The sequence below is a fragment of the Marmota marmota genome, unplaced genomic scaffold (genome assembly GCF_001458135.2).
Source record: "Marmota marmota marmota unplaced genomic scaffold, marMar, whole genome shotgun sequence".
Lineage (NCBI taxonomy): Eukaryota > Metazoa > Chordata > Mammalia > Rodentia > Sciuridae > Marmota > Marmota marmota.
Genome location: NW_026000037.1, coordinates 55,038,471 through 55,054,261, shown reverse-complemented (window position 1 = coordinate 55,054,261; position 15,791 = coordinate 55,038,471). Strand labels below are relative to the sequence as shown.

Sequence of the window (15,791 nt, the reverse complement as noted above, 5' to 3'; positions counted from 1 at the left end):
ACATTCGTTAATTCAGAACTTGCTTGAGCAGCTATGTTGCCTGGCTTCTTAGGCAACACCCCACAATGATCTGTTAGAGATTTAAAGGTGTGAACTGCTTGTACACTTTGTTTAAATCCTGGTTTTGAATAAATAAACTAAAAAAGTCATTTTTGAGTCAGAGGGACAAAAAATTGAACATGGATACTACTAGTAAGGACTTGTTAGTGATTTTGAAGATGGTTTTGTGATCATGTTTTTAAATATCCCTATTTATTAGAGATGCATACTAACATACTTACAAGGAAAATGATATGATGTCTGGGATTTGCTTCGAAAGTACTGAGGCAGAAAGAGTCAGGATATATAGATCAAATTTGATAATTGCTGTTGGTGGATAAAAGAGGTTTCTTATACTAATGTATTTTATATATTACTTTTATTTTATAATGTACTTTTATATATTTATGAACGGCATTGAAAAAAAGATTTGTCCTGGGCTGGGGATGTAGCTCAGTGGTAGGGTGCTTGCTCAGCATGCCCTGGGTTTAATTCCTAGTGCTTTAAAAAAACCAAACCAAAACAAAACAAAAAACAGATTTATCCAAAGTCAATGTGGTAACCAAGAAAAGGAGGATGTTGAAGGTCTGTTCTTAAATAGCATCTCACTCTTCCTGACTCATAGGGTAACAACCTTTTGGACTCAAGAACAAATGCATATGACTCCCCAGCTGAACTGTTGTCTGGGTGACAGTGATACTGTACCCCCCCACCCAGGGTGTGGGCAGGTTTCTGGGCAGTTCCTACTCCATGTTTCTCATTGGCTTCAGCCTCCAGTGGAGATGGAAGTGCAGGGGATTCCTGATCTTCTGACATTTTTGTGACTTTCGAATGCATGAGACTTGGGATGAGCTATTTGGAGGCATGGTCTATAACGAAATGGACAGTAGAAAATTTAAATATAAGGGATTTCTGCATATTGGCTTGTGGTACAGTTATTGGCTCTTCTTTCTTGTAAGTTCAAACCTGCAGTGGAATCAGACCCCCTCAATTTTTTCAAAACAAAGTAAAAGTAAGTGTTTCACAAGCGTGTGTGTGTGTGTGAACTAACCTCTCATCTGAAGACTCTGCCCTTTGCAGATGGCATGGTAGTGAAATGTGTTGGTTACACAGGAAAATGATTTCAGTGAACCAACACAGAAGTGTTTGCTTCTTTGAATTATTCCCATCACGAGAGGATGCTAATATATCATCTCGGAGACAGATGGACCCATCCATTTTGATCATCAGCTCCACTGTTGTTTGGCATTTAGAACTGTGCCTTTCCTCTCAGGATCTTCAGATAGATCTTCTTAAAGGAAGGCCCAGAGTTTTCCTGATGCCAGCTGCTGCTTTGCTTAAGCAGATAGAGTAAATTAAGCCCTTCAGCTGCCCTGTGCGCATTTCTGTTAACATGGTACCCCAGTGGGAGGAGCCATGATAGATGCTATAACTACAAAGGATAATAGTTTTCTGAGGACATGATGGTGAGCCTTTGGGTTTCAGGGTGAGGTAGGTTGGCCCGGAAATTTCCTGTGTCTGTGTTTTAGACTAGGATCATTCATTTGTTCATTTATTCAACTAGTACTTCTAAGTACCCACTGTACATTGGTAGTATCTGTAATGGGTGGCGATCCACAGGGGTGAACAGTCCTTCACAGAGCTGGGATTTCTGTTCCCTGTAGCAAATTTCAGTTATATTGGATCTGGGGATTATGGATGTAAGGAGCTACAAGGGTTTCAGGAACTAATGTGGACTTCCTAATTTGCCTTTTACCCCATCCCTTTAATAACTCTGATGTTGTGTTATTAATCCCGAGCATCCCTGAAGGTAAACTGGTGGGAAAGATTCCCTTATGGAGCAAGGTTTGCTTTTTTCTGGCAACAAAGTGTCATTCATTCATTCATTCAAAGAATATATATTTGGTTCCTACTAAGTGCAAGATATTCTAAATATAAGGGTTCAGAATAGATTTAACTACATCTTATCCTTGGGATCATGGGGTAGCTCTATTTTTTTCTTATATGCTAGAACATTTTCTTAACATCTTTGGAATTTTGTAGCACATACCAACTTAACAAAAACAACAGAGTTGAAGATGTACTGTAAAACAACAACAGCTACCTGGCTAATTGTAAAGCCAGAGCATTAATAAGCATGAACTTGTATCATTGATTGCATTTTCTGTGTGTCAAAATTTTTGATAATGGTTTCACTGACTGGACCAAATTGTTTATTGTAGTGCAAGTTTTCAGTCCAGGATTTGTAGCATAAAAATGAAACATTAAAAATGTTTGGAATCCTAAATTGCTACATTTATACAATAAATACAGATGAAGGTAACTTGATATTCTTGTTTTAACTCTGTTGTTATGTCAACGTTTTAAAGGTTTTTTTTTTTTTTTTTTTCATTTTTCGTTCTTTAAAAGTTGTTTCGTAGCTCATCTTTCTATTACTCCCTTGTCTTCCGAAACAGAAGTCCTCATCTTTTTTTGCATGGCCATGTTCTCAAGGTTTTTAAAAGTGTAATTTTTAGTTTTAAATGTTTGTTTTTTAACAAGTGTCATACATAATAACGACAATGATCCAAATAATGTCAAAGACACACTGGGCAACGAAGGCAGAGGGAGTGCTTCTTCTCTCCTCATGCTCCTTCAGCAAAGCATTCTTGGTCTTTCTCCACCCAGTGATATGTCTGATTGGTGACTTTGGAGGGAGAAGTCAGGCACCATTCCCCCCATCCTCCCTTTCTCCTGGAGTGCCCTGGGTCACTGTGGCCCGGCCTGTGTGAGGGAGGAATGTGCTGGGCAGCATTGCTGGGGACCAAATAGGTAAGTCTCGTCTAAATCCAGGGATCAGTCTCTGTGGAAAGGCTGCTCACTCAGTGAGCAGTCTCCAACAGCACCTTTGCGATTTAAGGGTGATGTTTTGGCTCCAATATGCTTATTGGTCTTATTTCTAAATTAGTGCAGAATTAGGGAGACAGGTGTTTTCTACTGGGACTCCTTTCACTGTGTACAGCATAGTGAAAAAGAAGTCCCCCCTTTCAACCCGGGAGCCATCACCACATTTTGTGAACCTTTCCAGAAATGCTCTCTGTCCATGTAGACATACCTAGAAACACATATGTATCCCTCCTTTTGTTTTCTTTTGTACAGTGATGGACACTTTGTATCTGTTAGGTTTTTCTGATTATTTTATCTTAACAGTCTGTTTGATGCTTTTAATCAGCTGCACACTATTCCATACATAATCTGGATGTTTATTAATTTTACAACCAGAAAGAATAACCATGCTTCCATGTGAAACCCTTACCCTGATCAGTAGTAGACACTGCAGAGCTCTGCTGCAGGGAGCCCAGGATGGCAGCTGCCTCCCAGGCATTCTCTTCCTTGTGGAAGAGGCATATTATGTGTCTCAGTCTATGCAGGTGATGAGACTTGGCCCTTGATTATGGCCAGCATGCTGGAAATTTGCTGTGTGTGGAAGTACTTTTTCTGTCATTTAACCAGGAACGATGAGCTGAGTAATATCTGAAATGTATCTGTAGGGTCGTTAGTAAGCATTTTTTTTTCCAATGAAACTCCTTGTTACTGATATCTAAAAGTTATTCTAAAATGTTCCCATAAATTTATGTTTCAAAATCAGATGTCTTAGTGAAATTATAATATTACAGCTATCCTCTGTATTACATTCTGTGTGAGAGTTGCTGAGTCTGGATGTAGTTTTCACTGCACAAAAATCAATACATTTGAGTATCTTTCCAAGCTTTTTTCCTGTTCCATTATTCTGTAATTAGAGTTGGTTCTTAACAGAAGGTTTACCAAGGTGGTGGTGTTGATTATAGTACTCAGACTTAACATAAATGATGTTTAACCAGTAACTAACCCCTATTCTTGATTTTAGGTGTCTTTTCATGGTAAGAATCCAGTCTCTGATAAGTTACCATAGTTTGTACCACCTTCGTTACTTTTCATTTTATTGTCCTTTCTGCTCAGTTCCTCTTAATATTTCACTTGGAGATATTACCACATTACACTAACAAAACCTGTGGATGCTGTTATTGGCGTGTTCTTTGCTAGCTAATTTGCCTTTTGCCTGTAAATGCCCATAGTGAGGCTTCTGGGTTTAGTGTGTGGCTCAGTCAGGCTACAGTCAGAGAAACAGAACCAGTAAGAGTCATATAAAGAGATATATTGCATAGAATTGGATTGCTGGAGTAGGAAGCTGGTTAACCAGGCTGAAGTTCACAGTACAAGCTGTTAGGAGGGGCAGGTGGGAACCCAAAGTAAAGTTTTTCAACTGATTGAGTGTGGCCCCCCCCAGATCATCAAGGATAATTCCCCTGGCTTCTGATCGGGCATGAACTCTAATTTTATCTACTAAATGCCTTCACAGCCATGCCTAGGGGAGTGTTCAAAGGAATAATGTGACTGTTGCCTAGCCAGGATGACACCTGGAACTGCCCACCACAGTGTTTCTGAGTCACTGTGAGCATTCTTCTGGCTCTAACGGTCTAGCTCCCCTCCTGGAGCCATGTTCAGTTGGCTGTAGCCTCTCTCACTCCCCAGGGCTCCTTCTTCTGCAGTTAAGTTAGCTCATAACTTGCTGCTGTATCCAGGCAGCTTTGCCTCTGCTCCAGGGCCAGACATGATTTTCCCCTTTGGTTTTACCAGAAGCAAGAAGCGTTTGCTCATCTGTGTTATTTGTCTTACAGGATGGAACATTCCTATTGTTTGCCTTAATAGGTAAAGTTACAGATCCGCCTGGCACCCGTTCCAGCAGAAGCTTTAGTTCCCAAAGACAATAGTTGCAAAATTGGATGCTGCTTTCTTGGCTTGTCGCTGTTGTCATTGTTCTTTGTCGCCCTCACTTGGGGAAATGTCATATTGAAGTTCTGATAGGATTAAAACAGAATAAGAAGTCTAATTGCTTCTGGTTTTTTTTTTTTTTTTTGGTGCCATCTTTTTCATAAGAGTTTCCTTCAAACTTCCAGAACATTCTCTTTTGAGACTGCCTTTTCATGTTGGAGTTCCAAAGTTACAAAATTCCATTGTCATTATCTGAAGAGCAACATTTATCAAATTTGATTCTGTTCATTTTTAAAAAATGGTAAAACATTATAAGGAAGTTGTTACAAGGTGTCCTTCAATGAACTAGCCCAGTGTTTTGAGTCCTTTATTATTAACTTATGAGAGTCTTTTGTTTCTCTAGAAGTTCTTTGAATAACCTATAGAAACTTCATATCCTCATATCTTTAGTCTGTCCTTTTACATTCGAAAGAAAAGAATGCTAAATTTTAGCAGAACTAGATAAGCAAGGGGTCAGCAAAATGTTAATGGGAATCACTGGCAAAAAGGGTCAAGATTTAGCTGTAGCCACTTATCTATGATTAATAGAAATGGTCTCTTTTCTTCTTGGTATTTTAATGTGTAATAACATGGTCAGATGGAAATAATTTGTAAATTTAAGTTAAAACCCGAGTGTTCGGAGGCCCAGAAGTCCATAACTGGAAAACACTGACCAAGAAGCAAAGTATGACAGGTCTCTTATATGGCAAGGAAAGGCAGGTCTCAAATGTTGTGTCCTTGCTTATTTAAAGAATTACTAAGTGTACAAAACTGAAAGTTAAATTTAGTAAATCTCCTAACATAGTCCTTACCCTGTCTAACTAATTATATATAACAAATCACCTTAAACCTATGCCTTGAAACAACAACAGTTCTTTCATTAGGTCTCCCAGTTCCTGTGGGTAAGGCCGGTTGGTTTCTGATCTCAGGCAGCCTCAGCTTCAGTCAGGAGGTGGTCAGGCCTCTCTTCTCAGGGCTTATCTGGGCCACCTGGCAGTGTGAAGGCTGCAGGTCAGTTGGATGCCTGAGGATTTCAGCTCTAAGTGTTCCAGTGAGCTCAGTGGAAGGCTTGTCACTTTTTCTCATTTAGCCTTGGAAGGTTTTTTGATCTGCCTCATTCTGATGGCTATGGGTGAGGCACTAACCCATACAGATTAAAACAAAGGGTGCTGGACTCCATCTCTTGACATTGGAGTTGCAGGATTATAGAAGAACCTGTGGGACAGAAGATCTTTTTTAATATCTTTATTTTATTTCATTTTTTAATTTTTATGTGGTGCTGAGGATAGAACCCAGTGCCTCACTCATGCTAGGCAAGCGCTCTACCACTGAACCACAACCCCGGCCCCCACAGAAGATCTTATTAAGGGCATCTTTTTTATAGAGGGACACGATACCTTTATTTTATTTATTTATTTTTATGTGGTGCTGAGGACTGAATCCAGTGCGTCACTGCGCTTGGGAAGCACTCTATCTACCACTGAGCCACAACCGCAGCCCTTCAGGGCATCTTTGGAAAAAGACTATTCTCTCTTTTACCCTCTGGCCATGACAGTTCACATCTCTCCCACACACAAAATACACTCTCACACTACTGAGATCCTCCAGAGTCTCGTCCTATTATAGCATCAGGCTTAAAGTGAAGGATTTGTCATCTAAACCAGATCCGAGTACAGATAAAGATCCTCAGGACCAGTTCCAAAATACAACAGGGGGACACACATCTTAGAGGCTGGCCCCAAAAGAGGAAGCAGTGGGACATGAGTCTAGAGTGATTCTGGAATCTAGCCAGGTGCATGGGTCCACTTCCTTGACCAGGGCACCGTCTTCTTCCACTGTTTTCTGTGGCTCTCAGTTTCAGTCTCTGGGCTCTTGGTTTTGCTCTCTAAGTCATCCTTCCTTTTCCATAAGAAAGAGCCAGTGTTTGTTGCTCAGTAGCCTTCTCAGACTGCCTTTGCTCTCAAGTTTGGGAATTTGAAGGCCCTTTTTTACTTGGCACTCCTTCTTTTCTTTTAGTTTATTTAACCTGGCAACATTTCATAGTACACATATCTAAATAACTTTGTGGGTTTTCTATGGGTTTTATTGGATTCATTCCATTAGACAAGGTCCACATGAAAGGTGCTTTGTCTACCAGGGGCTCCCTATGAGGTGGAATCGGGACAACACCTTTATGAGCCTTAGAAGACTTGTTATTTAATGCAGGGCCTCTGCAAGGCAAGTTTTTAGGATCCTTGTTAGACCTCAGGTATGTTTCAAAGTGTCTATGATGCAATACCTTAGATCTTTCTGAAGTCTCAATAATGAGTCATGCCATTTTACCCTGACTTTGGTGTTTGCTCTGAAGCTGTTTCTTGGTTTGAGAATTGTTTAATGTTTGGAGAGGCTGGGAGTGAGAAGCAATTTTATATTTCATAGTTTGTTCCTTAGCTCATCTCTCTCTGCTCACATTTTATCATAGGCAGGGAGTATAATCTAGGTGTCACTTTAAGTGTTCTGCCTGGAAATCTCTTTAGCTAGATCATTGAATTCATTAGGTACATTTCTGTTTCCCTCTTTGCCATAGATGTCAGTGTCACTGCAAAACAAGGTCCCCCTCTCCTCCAGCTTCCAGCAACATCTTTCTCACTTTAATCCCTCACTGACAACTTTCTTAAATCAACAGCAGTCATTTTATTATCTTGCACTGTTTGTGTGTCAAGAATTTGGAAAGGACTTGTCCTGACTTGGGGTCTCTCAGTGCTTGCTGTCAGCCACCATGGAAGCACATCTGACTGCTGTTGCTTTGTGTCGCTCAGTTTGGGGTGATTAGGTAGGTGTCGACAGTGACTGGGATAATTAATATACTGATTTCTTCCTACTGTTGTCACCCTAAAGTTCCAGTACATTTTCTGCTCTACTTTCAGAAATCTCAAATTCAGCCAGGCATGGTGGCGCACACCTGTAATCCCAGTGGTTCTGGAGACTGAAGTAGGAGGATCGTGAGTTCAAAGCCAGTTTCAGCAACTTAGCGAGGCCCTAAGCAACTCAGTGAGACCCTGTCTCTAAATAAAATATATATATAAAAAAAAGACTGGGAATGTGGCTCAGTGGTTATTTTCCTGTTACCCCTCAAAAAATAATTACAAATTCAACCTTTCCCCTACCTCCCATACATGCTTGAATGCTTTCTTCATTTTCCCATCATTTGAATTCCAGACCTTCTGATGGAGTGTACAACAGAGTTGTGAACTCACAGGCCAAACTTGTCCTGTTGACGCATTATTCTTTATTTTTTATTTTTTTGGTACCAGGGATTGAACCCGGGGCGCTTAACCACCAAGCCACATCATCAGCCCCTTTTCAGTATTTTATTAGAGACAGAATCTCATTGAGTTGCTTAGGACGTCACTAAGTTGCTGAGGCTCAGTTTGAACTCGTTATCCTCCTGCCTCAGCCTCCAGAGTTAATGGGATTACAGGCATGTACCACCACACCCAGCTGATGTATTATTCTTTAGGGTGTGCAGAGGAATTTAAAAAAAAAAAAAAACAACTTAACATTTTTATTAACATTTTTAAAAATCAAGAGAAGTCACATAAAAATCCAAATTATCCATTTCAGAAAAATCAGATCTGGCAATGCTGAGTCTGCCTGCCTGAGGCAGCTGTCAATCTACCTGGATGCACCCTTAGGGGGAGACAGGTTCTCGCCTGGTCACCCATGTCTTCAGCTGGCTGGCTTTCTGCATTTTCTGATTAGCTCTCGCAGGCCTTTGGATTTGTTATAGTTCTTTAAACAGCTTATTTTTAGCCATTTCCTTGAACTAACCCCTAGAACCCACTACCTTGTGATCCATCCATGTTACAAGACACAGTAGGACTCATTAAGTTTTCACTTTTTCTGGGTAAAATAACTTCTCTTGTTCTGCACGCCCAGCTCTCTTATGAATGCCTTAATAACAGATACTCTCTAATACTATCCCTTGAAAGTTATCCTCTCTTCTATGGTCTCACAGATTTATATTTTTGTTATAGCACCCACTCTTTATTGAAATGATTATCTTAAATATTGTCCATCTCTCTGAACTATGAATTACTCAAGGTAGAGGCTTTGATTTTTCTTCATCTTTGATCTAGACCTTGTTACAAAGGTAGGTGTTCAATAAAACGTTGTTGACTGAATGAATAAAAAAGTGATTTTGAAAAATGGCTAAGGCAAGCTTTCTGCCCTGAGGAGGTATACAGTTGATAGTTCATCCATCAAAGGCAATGCTAAGCAGAATGGCATAAAGTACAGGCAAAATTGCAAGTGGGAGCTCCACTAAAGTCCCTTGGATTGGCAAAAAATTGATAAATAGATCCCACAGAAAGGCAGATCAGGCCAAGGTATGCATGTAATATACATGTAAAATGGTAGAGTTGGGGACAGTGTGGCAATTTGTACATAGCTGGATGGTAGGATGTCTAAAGGGAAGTGGTGGGAAATAAGTTTGGGGGGTAGAGTATGAGAGACTTGAATGTTAAAGACTCTGGACACAGCCTGTCTATGATAATGAACACTAAGAAAGTGCTCATGTGCTCCTTGTGGCAAAACAAAGGATAAAAGAGGGAAGCGATTTGATGCTCAGAGACTGGTCAGTAGTTTGTTTTATTAGGAGAGGCCAGAGATCACTGTTGAAGGGACCTGATGTACAGTAGCAGTTGAGGAGGTCAATTTACAAAATGTAATGTCGGATAGATCTGAGTGTGAGGAAAGATCAACATGTATTAATAACAATATCACCCGTGATGTCTTGAGTGTTTATTATGTTTAAGCCTCATGGTAGGATCTTTATATGACTGTGCTTTTTGCCACCATGGTGGGGATGTGGGTGGCAGTCTGGGGGGCATGGGGAGCTGTTAACTCAGACAACACTGGAGAGAGTCTGAAGGAAGCAGGGGGTGGAGGATTAACAAATGGGTTGGAGGTAACAAATTCAGTCTTGAGAAATGGCTGAGATGTTCATATCCAGCCAAGCACATGAAAAACAAGATGAGGAGATGAAGTTTCCAAGGACATCTCAAGTTGTATGCAGGGGAGGAACAGCCATGTTTCTGGTAAAGACAGAGTACAAAGAATAGCAGGAGGCAGAGAAGGATAAGAGAGGTAGAAGGAACAATGTCATGAACACAGGATTGAGAGAGCTTAAGGTCAAAGAATAGGGTCAGCTGTGTTTGCAAGAGATGGTGAATGTATGTCCAGGATAATCCCATGGCTGGCTTCTCAGGAATGGGTTGAATTGAGGGACCATATGGCCAGGGGCCAGTGCTGGGGTACCAGGAAGTACAGCATGGAGCGTCAGCTGTGGGCTTCAAGTCTTGCATGATGGGGAGTAAAGTGGGCAGGCAGGAGAGGACCTAGGCCGGAGGGGACAGTGAGGCCAGGCATCAGGCGCAGAATGGAGGTACTGCTGAGAGAGGTGGTGCTCAGAGGGGGCGATGCCAGACTGTGAGCTGCAGAGACAGTAAAATATTTACTGCTGAAACCTTATCGAAGTCTCATTATGTTTGTTAATATTCGATCACATAGAAGGCTTTTTGTTTGCTTGGCAGTGCCTCAAGTACATTATAAACAGAAATTAATTAGAAACATTTTATATACTTCAAGTTAATGGGATGCCTGAGACCAGAAATGTCACTGACTGCTGCCTTCTGTTCTGTCCTATGTGTCCTCGATGGGCAGACAGAGGGTGAGCTCCCTGGATGACCCAGATTTAGTCGGTGGTTGGGCACACTGTAGCTTCATCAGGTAGAGGAGAGGTCAGCCCAACCATAGGGTTTCCAGTAAGGAGGAAATCATTCATATGAAGTCCCATGTCCAGGATGAAGTTAATGTGGCAGTGGAAGAAGCTGGCAGGTGGTTCAGATGGGCATGCCAGATTGAGAACCATTCTACTAAACTGTGGTCAGTATTTCTTTGGGTCACATTTATCATAGTATGTTGGAGTCACACACTTCCTTTTCTCACATCGAATGCCCTGCCTAGAAAGTTCATCTTTTGGCTCCCTTATATTTTCCCCCATATTCTTCCTCCCTGTTCTGGTGTCAGAGGCCAAGCAGCCCCCCTGAGATCCTGTACCACCTCTTACTTATAGAAAGCTCCTGCTCAGAGGGACACTAGAATGATTAGGCAGAGCACTCTGGCGACTTTTCTTTCTACCTTGCTGCCCTGTTCTTCCCCTGGCTGCTGCCTCCCAGCCCTGCCTTGGACATCTGGCCTGGTGGCCACCAGAACTGACCAGTGAGCCACACAGCTCCTCTGTCTGTCCAGCTGAGCCCATCTTCTCCCTTTGTCAGAATCATAACTTTGGTTCTTTTATTTAATGAATTTTCATAAAAATGTTGTATAGAGAATGTGAATATTGCTCTCCTTTTCAGGTTTGTATAAATATAACTGTTTAATTGTATTTTATTTCCAGTATGGGAATAAATAGTGTTGCATGCAAAACATTTTCTAACCTCATTATTGTTGACTATGACTTGAGGAATTTGTGGAATTATGAATTCCTCTAGGTGCTACTTAATTTGAGCTTGTTTCTCATAGAAGCACTGAAGTTTGTTTTTTTTAAACTATTGACCAAAAATAGAGAACAAATCATTCTACTACCTCTTGGTTTTACTAAATGAGCAAATCATTTAATTGAATAGGAATGATACAAATAGAATTCTAAGGTAAATAATCTCCCTTGTCGTCATCGAGGAGATAGGGTGAGAATAAAAAGTATCACACACCTTTTTTTGGAGTTTTTAATTTTTTAAACTCTTCTCCAGTTCCTAAATAAGAAGATCATTTGCTAAACTAAATGAGGCTTAGCTGCCTTGCTTCTAAAAGGTAAAAGTTGTTCTTCATCTCTACAAACTCCCTACAAGGATGTAACTTTGTAAAATTGATTTCTGTTCTTTCACTAGAAGTCACTGTCATATAAATACACCGTGAAACCTGGGTTTCAAATTTTGCTGCAAGTTTATTGCTAGGAGTAGGCCAGGGGGACATTCTCAAAGACAAACTTGGCCTCTTGTTCTCGCCACTGTTATATCTATATGTTTCCCTACCTAGATTTTTGAATGTTCTTTGTCTTAATTTAGTTAATATTTATACTTAACTTGTTTAACTAATATTTGTCACGTAAAGGCTTGGTCCCATCATTTTTTTTTTTAGTGTGTAGGACTGTAATCCTAGACTTTTTTTGTTTTATCTTTCTCTTTTCTAGCAAATAAAACTGAAAGAGACAACCAGGGTTCTGAGATAAAATAGAAATGGAAGAGGCCATTCTATTGTTTGTAGTTTGATCTGCTTGTGGAAATGGAACTGATCTTGTAAACACAGACCCAGAGAGGGGAGGGCGTGAGCTAGGGTACATAGCTGGGCTGTTTCCAGGAAGAACTTTCCTTGGTGTGATCTCTTGAAGAATACTAATTCTCATAATTTTAGTAAGGTAGAGTTTTATTCTGTTCCTGACACATAGTTTTCTCACTTATTGGATAATAGTTTGTTTTATAACAGATAAAGCTTTAAATTTTTTTCTTTTCAGTGTAGTCTTTGACACATGGCCCTTGCCATGATCAGTGTTGCCAAGAAAATAATTCATTTTATTGTATATGTCAACAGAAAATTATTTTCTTTTCCCTTAGCAATTTCTTTGTAGCTTTAAAATGAGCACTCTCTTCTGAAAATCCTGAAGTGTATTTCAGCATTTTTTTTCTATAGTACTTTGCCATCATCCATAAGCACCATTAAAATCAGTATCATTAGAACAGGATTTTATAGGAACTCAAAATCTAAGTGGAATAAATATCTTACATCAAGCACTCAAGGGGTTTTAACTAAGTCCTAAGTGTTTCAAAGGTGAATTCATTAAGAAATATATTTTTTTTGGATTGGGGAAAAAAAAAACTTTTAAAATAATCATAACTAATACAACAGTTACTAATAGGGCATTATGTAAAAATGTGGATGTGTAACCGATGTGATTCTGCAATCTGTATTTGGGGTAAAATTGGGAGTTCATAACCAACTTGAATCTAATGTATGAAATATGATATGTCAAGAGCTTTATAATGTTTTTCAACAACCAATAAAAAAAAATTAAAAAAATAATAATAATCATAACTATATGCAATTACTAATAACTTTTTACTTTTCTTTTAACTTTCTCTATTGGAGCTCAGATCTTCTAGACCAAGTGATCAGGATTACTTTTGCAGATTATATGGCAATGCCCTCAAATTTAACTTAGCTGTGAGCATGTGCTGCTTGTGGCTTCGCATTGACCTGAGTTGTATAAATAGTTGCTTTAGATTTAAGTTCTTTGGTGCTTCCTTTGTGTTTAATGGTGTGCCTGTGATATAATTAAATCATTTCTATTATGGGAAGTGGCCTTTCTTCATATCATACTCTTTCAGAGTCTTCACAGGACATTTTTTAATCACTTCTTTCTGATAGTCATTCAATGGCATAAAGAGATTGGTAGTCTGAAGCTTCGTTTCTCCCTAGATTTTGTCTTCATAGCATTGTCATCTCAGGGCACTTTCTGGGCCTTCATCTCCTTGTCTGTAAAATGAAGGGGTTGAATTGGAAGTCAGAAAGGTCATTTGTACTCCAAGATCCTCTGATTCACTGGGCCATGAGCTGTTGTTACATCACATCATCTTCATCTGCTACAGTGTTTTGTTTAATTACGACTCAGTACATTTTTTCCCCACTTTCAATTCTTATTCTTTATTTTAGTTCTAGAATAGAAGTAGACTCATGAACCTTAAGATTTAGGGTTTTTTTGTTTGTTTGTTTCACTATACTTTTTAAGACAAATTACTTTGGTTAGAGGCTCATTCTCAGTCATCCTGTCCTTTTAAAAATGTTACTTTACCACAGACATCTGGAAGGCATGCCCCATGGATTACATTTCTATCCTAGTTAGGAAGGAAGGAAGGAAGGAAGGAGGGAGGGAGGAAGGAAGGAAGTTGAAATAGTTGAGGAAGCCAGCCTGATTATAACCTAAATACTAGCAAGGCTGTGGATGATCATGCTGCATGGGTACAATCTCACAAGTCTCTAGTGTACTACACAAAGTCTGTTAGGATTAGCCTGTTACTGTTTGTTTGCTTAAATAGGTTGAGCAGAATCCTGGAAACATGGGCATGATGTCAGGTTCTAGAAAGAGCCAGGCAGCCACAGAAGGGTATTTGTTCTGTGGTCTAGGATTTAGCTAGCTGGGACCTCTAGTCTGGTGTGCTTCATTGGGCTTCTGGGTTTCCCTGCCTTCGCTCCGTCAGTGGTCCATTGCTTGTGTGTGTTTCCTTAGGCAATTCTGAAGCCTATCACATGGCCTTGTATATGTAGTAACTGATAAAATGGTTAACTGAGTAAAAGTGAACAATGATCTCAGTGTATAATGGCTTATGTGTGTGGTGTTCTTCCAAAATAGTTCAAGAACACAATATTTTTGGAAGGAGAATGAGTGTGGGAGTCTGGAGGCTGTGTGGTCTCTTTGGGTGTTGATTTCTAGCTATCGCTGGACTGATAGCCATGGGGGTCATCTTCAAGGTAGTGTGTGTGTGCCATGTAGCTCATACAGCAGTACCAGCGAGCCCTGCAGATTCAACTAGTGAAGTGTGGTGTGGGCTTGTTTTGATTCAGGTAAGACGAGTTCCAGGGTCAAGCGGTCACCTCCACAAAACCGAAGACGGGGACTGGGAGTGGAGTGACGACGAGATGGATGAGAAAAGTGAAGAGGGGAAAGCAGCAGCTTCTCAGGAAAAGGTAAATGACACCGGTGACCAGCAGCAAATCTGCATGCATTATATTTCTGAAGAATGTGTGTGTGTGTGTGTGTGTGTGTATGCACATATTAATGAGTACATATTTGTTTTACAGTCACGAAGAGTAAAAGAAGAAAATCCAGAGGTGAGCAGCAGTTCTGTCAGTCTGTCTGTCTATCTATGTGAGTATGTACTTTTCCACCACTTCATTCTGCCCTGTGGTATCAGTCTAATCCATTTAGGAGATAGACTGAAAATCTCACAGAGTAGGGCAAAAAAGGGAAGGTACGTCATTGTTGTAGGCCCCAATTCTGTCTTGAGTTTCTTCTGGCCTGCACAGATTGCAGCAAATTACTTTACTCTGAGCCTCAATTTCCCTTGCCTTTAGAACAAGGAACAATCAGAGTTCTTGTAAGGTTGCTGTTGAGGATTGATTAAATCATGTTCATAAGATACTCAGTGGAGGCCTCAGCATCAGCTGGGTAATAATTACTTTTAACTCTTAATATTACTGACATTTAGAAAACATAGGTGAGCATACAGGCAAAATTTCTTCTAAATCTTCAATTTACAGTAATACAGATACTAAATGGTTAGAAACACTATTTGTCTTGATTTTTAAATCTCTGATGTAACTAGGTAAGCAAGGTGCACTCATTTAATGACTTCATTTTTAAGAACTGCTCATCTTTTGATTAAGGGATCGTTTTTCATTTAATTCCTCCATCTGATTAATTATCCTAATCCTTAATGTCTAGTCATGACTATAGCTCAGTAATTCTCTTAGAGGAAATTTGAGCATATTTAAATAGCTCCAGATATTTTAGACTTAGTAATTAATATAGACCTTATTAAATTCTCATTATGAAAACAGAAAATGTTGGGCTACAAAGTATGTCCATCCCAACTTTTTAAGATTGGTAGGCATTTCCTTTTGTTTGGGAGGAGCAAATCTCACCATGGGGTTTTAAGTGGCAGTAGCCAGCTGGGCATTGTAAGAGTGATTGACAGAACTGCAAGCCCTTCTCCCTTTGTTCTCCCATCATCATCCTGGCCACTGTAGGTCTTTCCTGGGTGTTTTCAGTGTACCTGCCTCTCAGTGGTAGTGCTCCTTCAGGTCCTGTTGAGAGAACAGGATCATGG

The 15,791-nt window shown here is 40.0% G+C and overlaps 1 protein-coding gene across 1 annotated transcript in view; it reads left to right on the top strand.

The window, feature by feature from the left end:
* Stk39 (serine/threonine kinase 39) overlaps window positions 1-15,791 on the top strand; it is a 234,037-nt gene that overhangs the window by 110,672 nt on the left and 107,574 nt on the right. Inside the window, exons 11-12 of the mRNA XM_015479274.2 lie at window positions 14,527-14,649; window positions 14,764-14,793. Coding sequence (XP_015334760.1) covers window positions 14,527-14,649; window positions 14,764-14,793 — 153 coding nt within the window. The remainder of the gene's footprint in view (window positions 1-14,526; window positions 14,650-14,763; window positions 14,794-15,791) is intronic.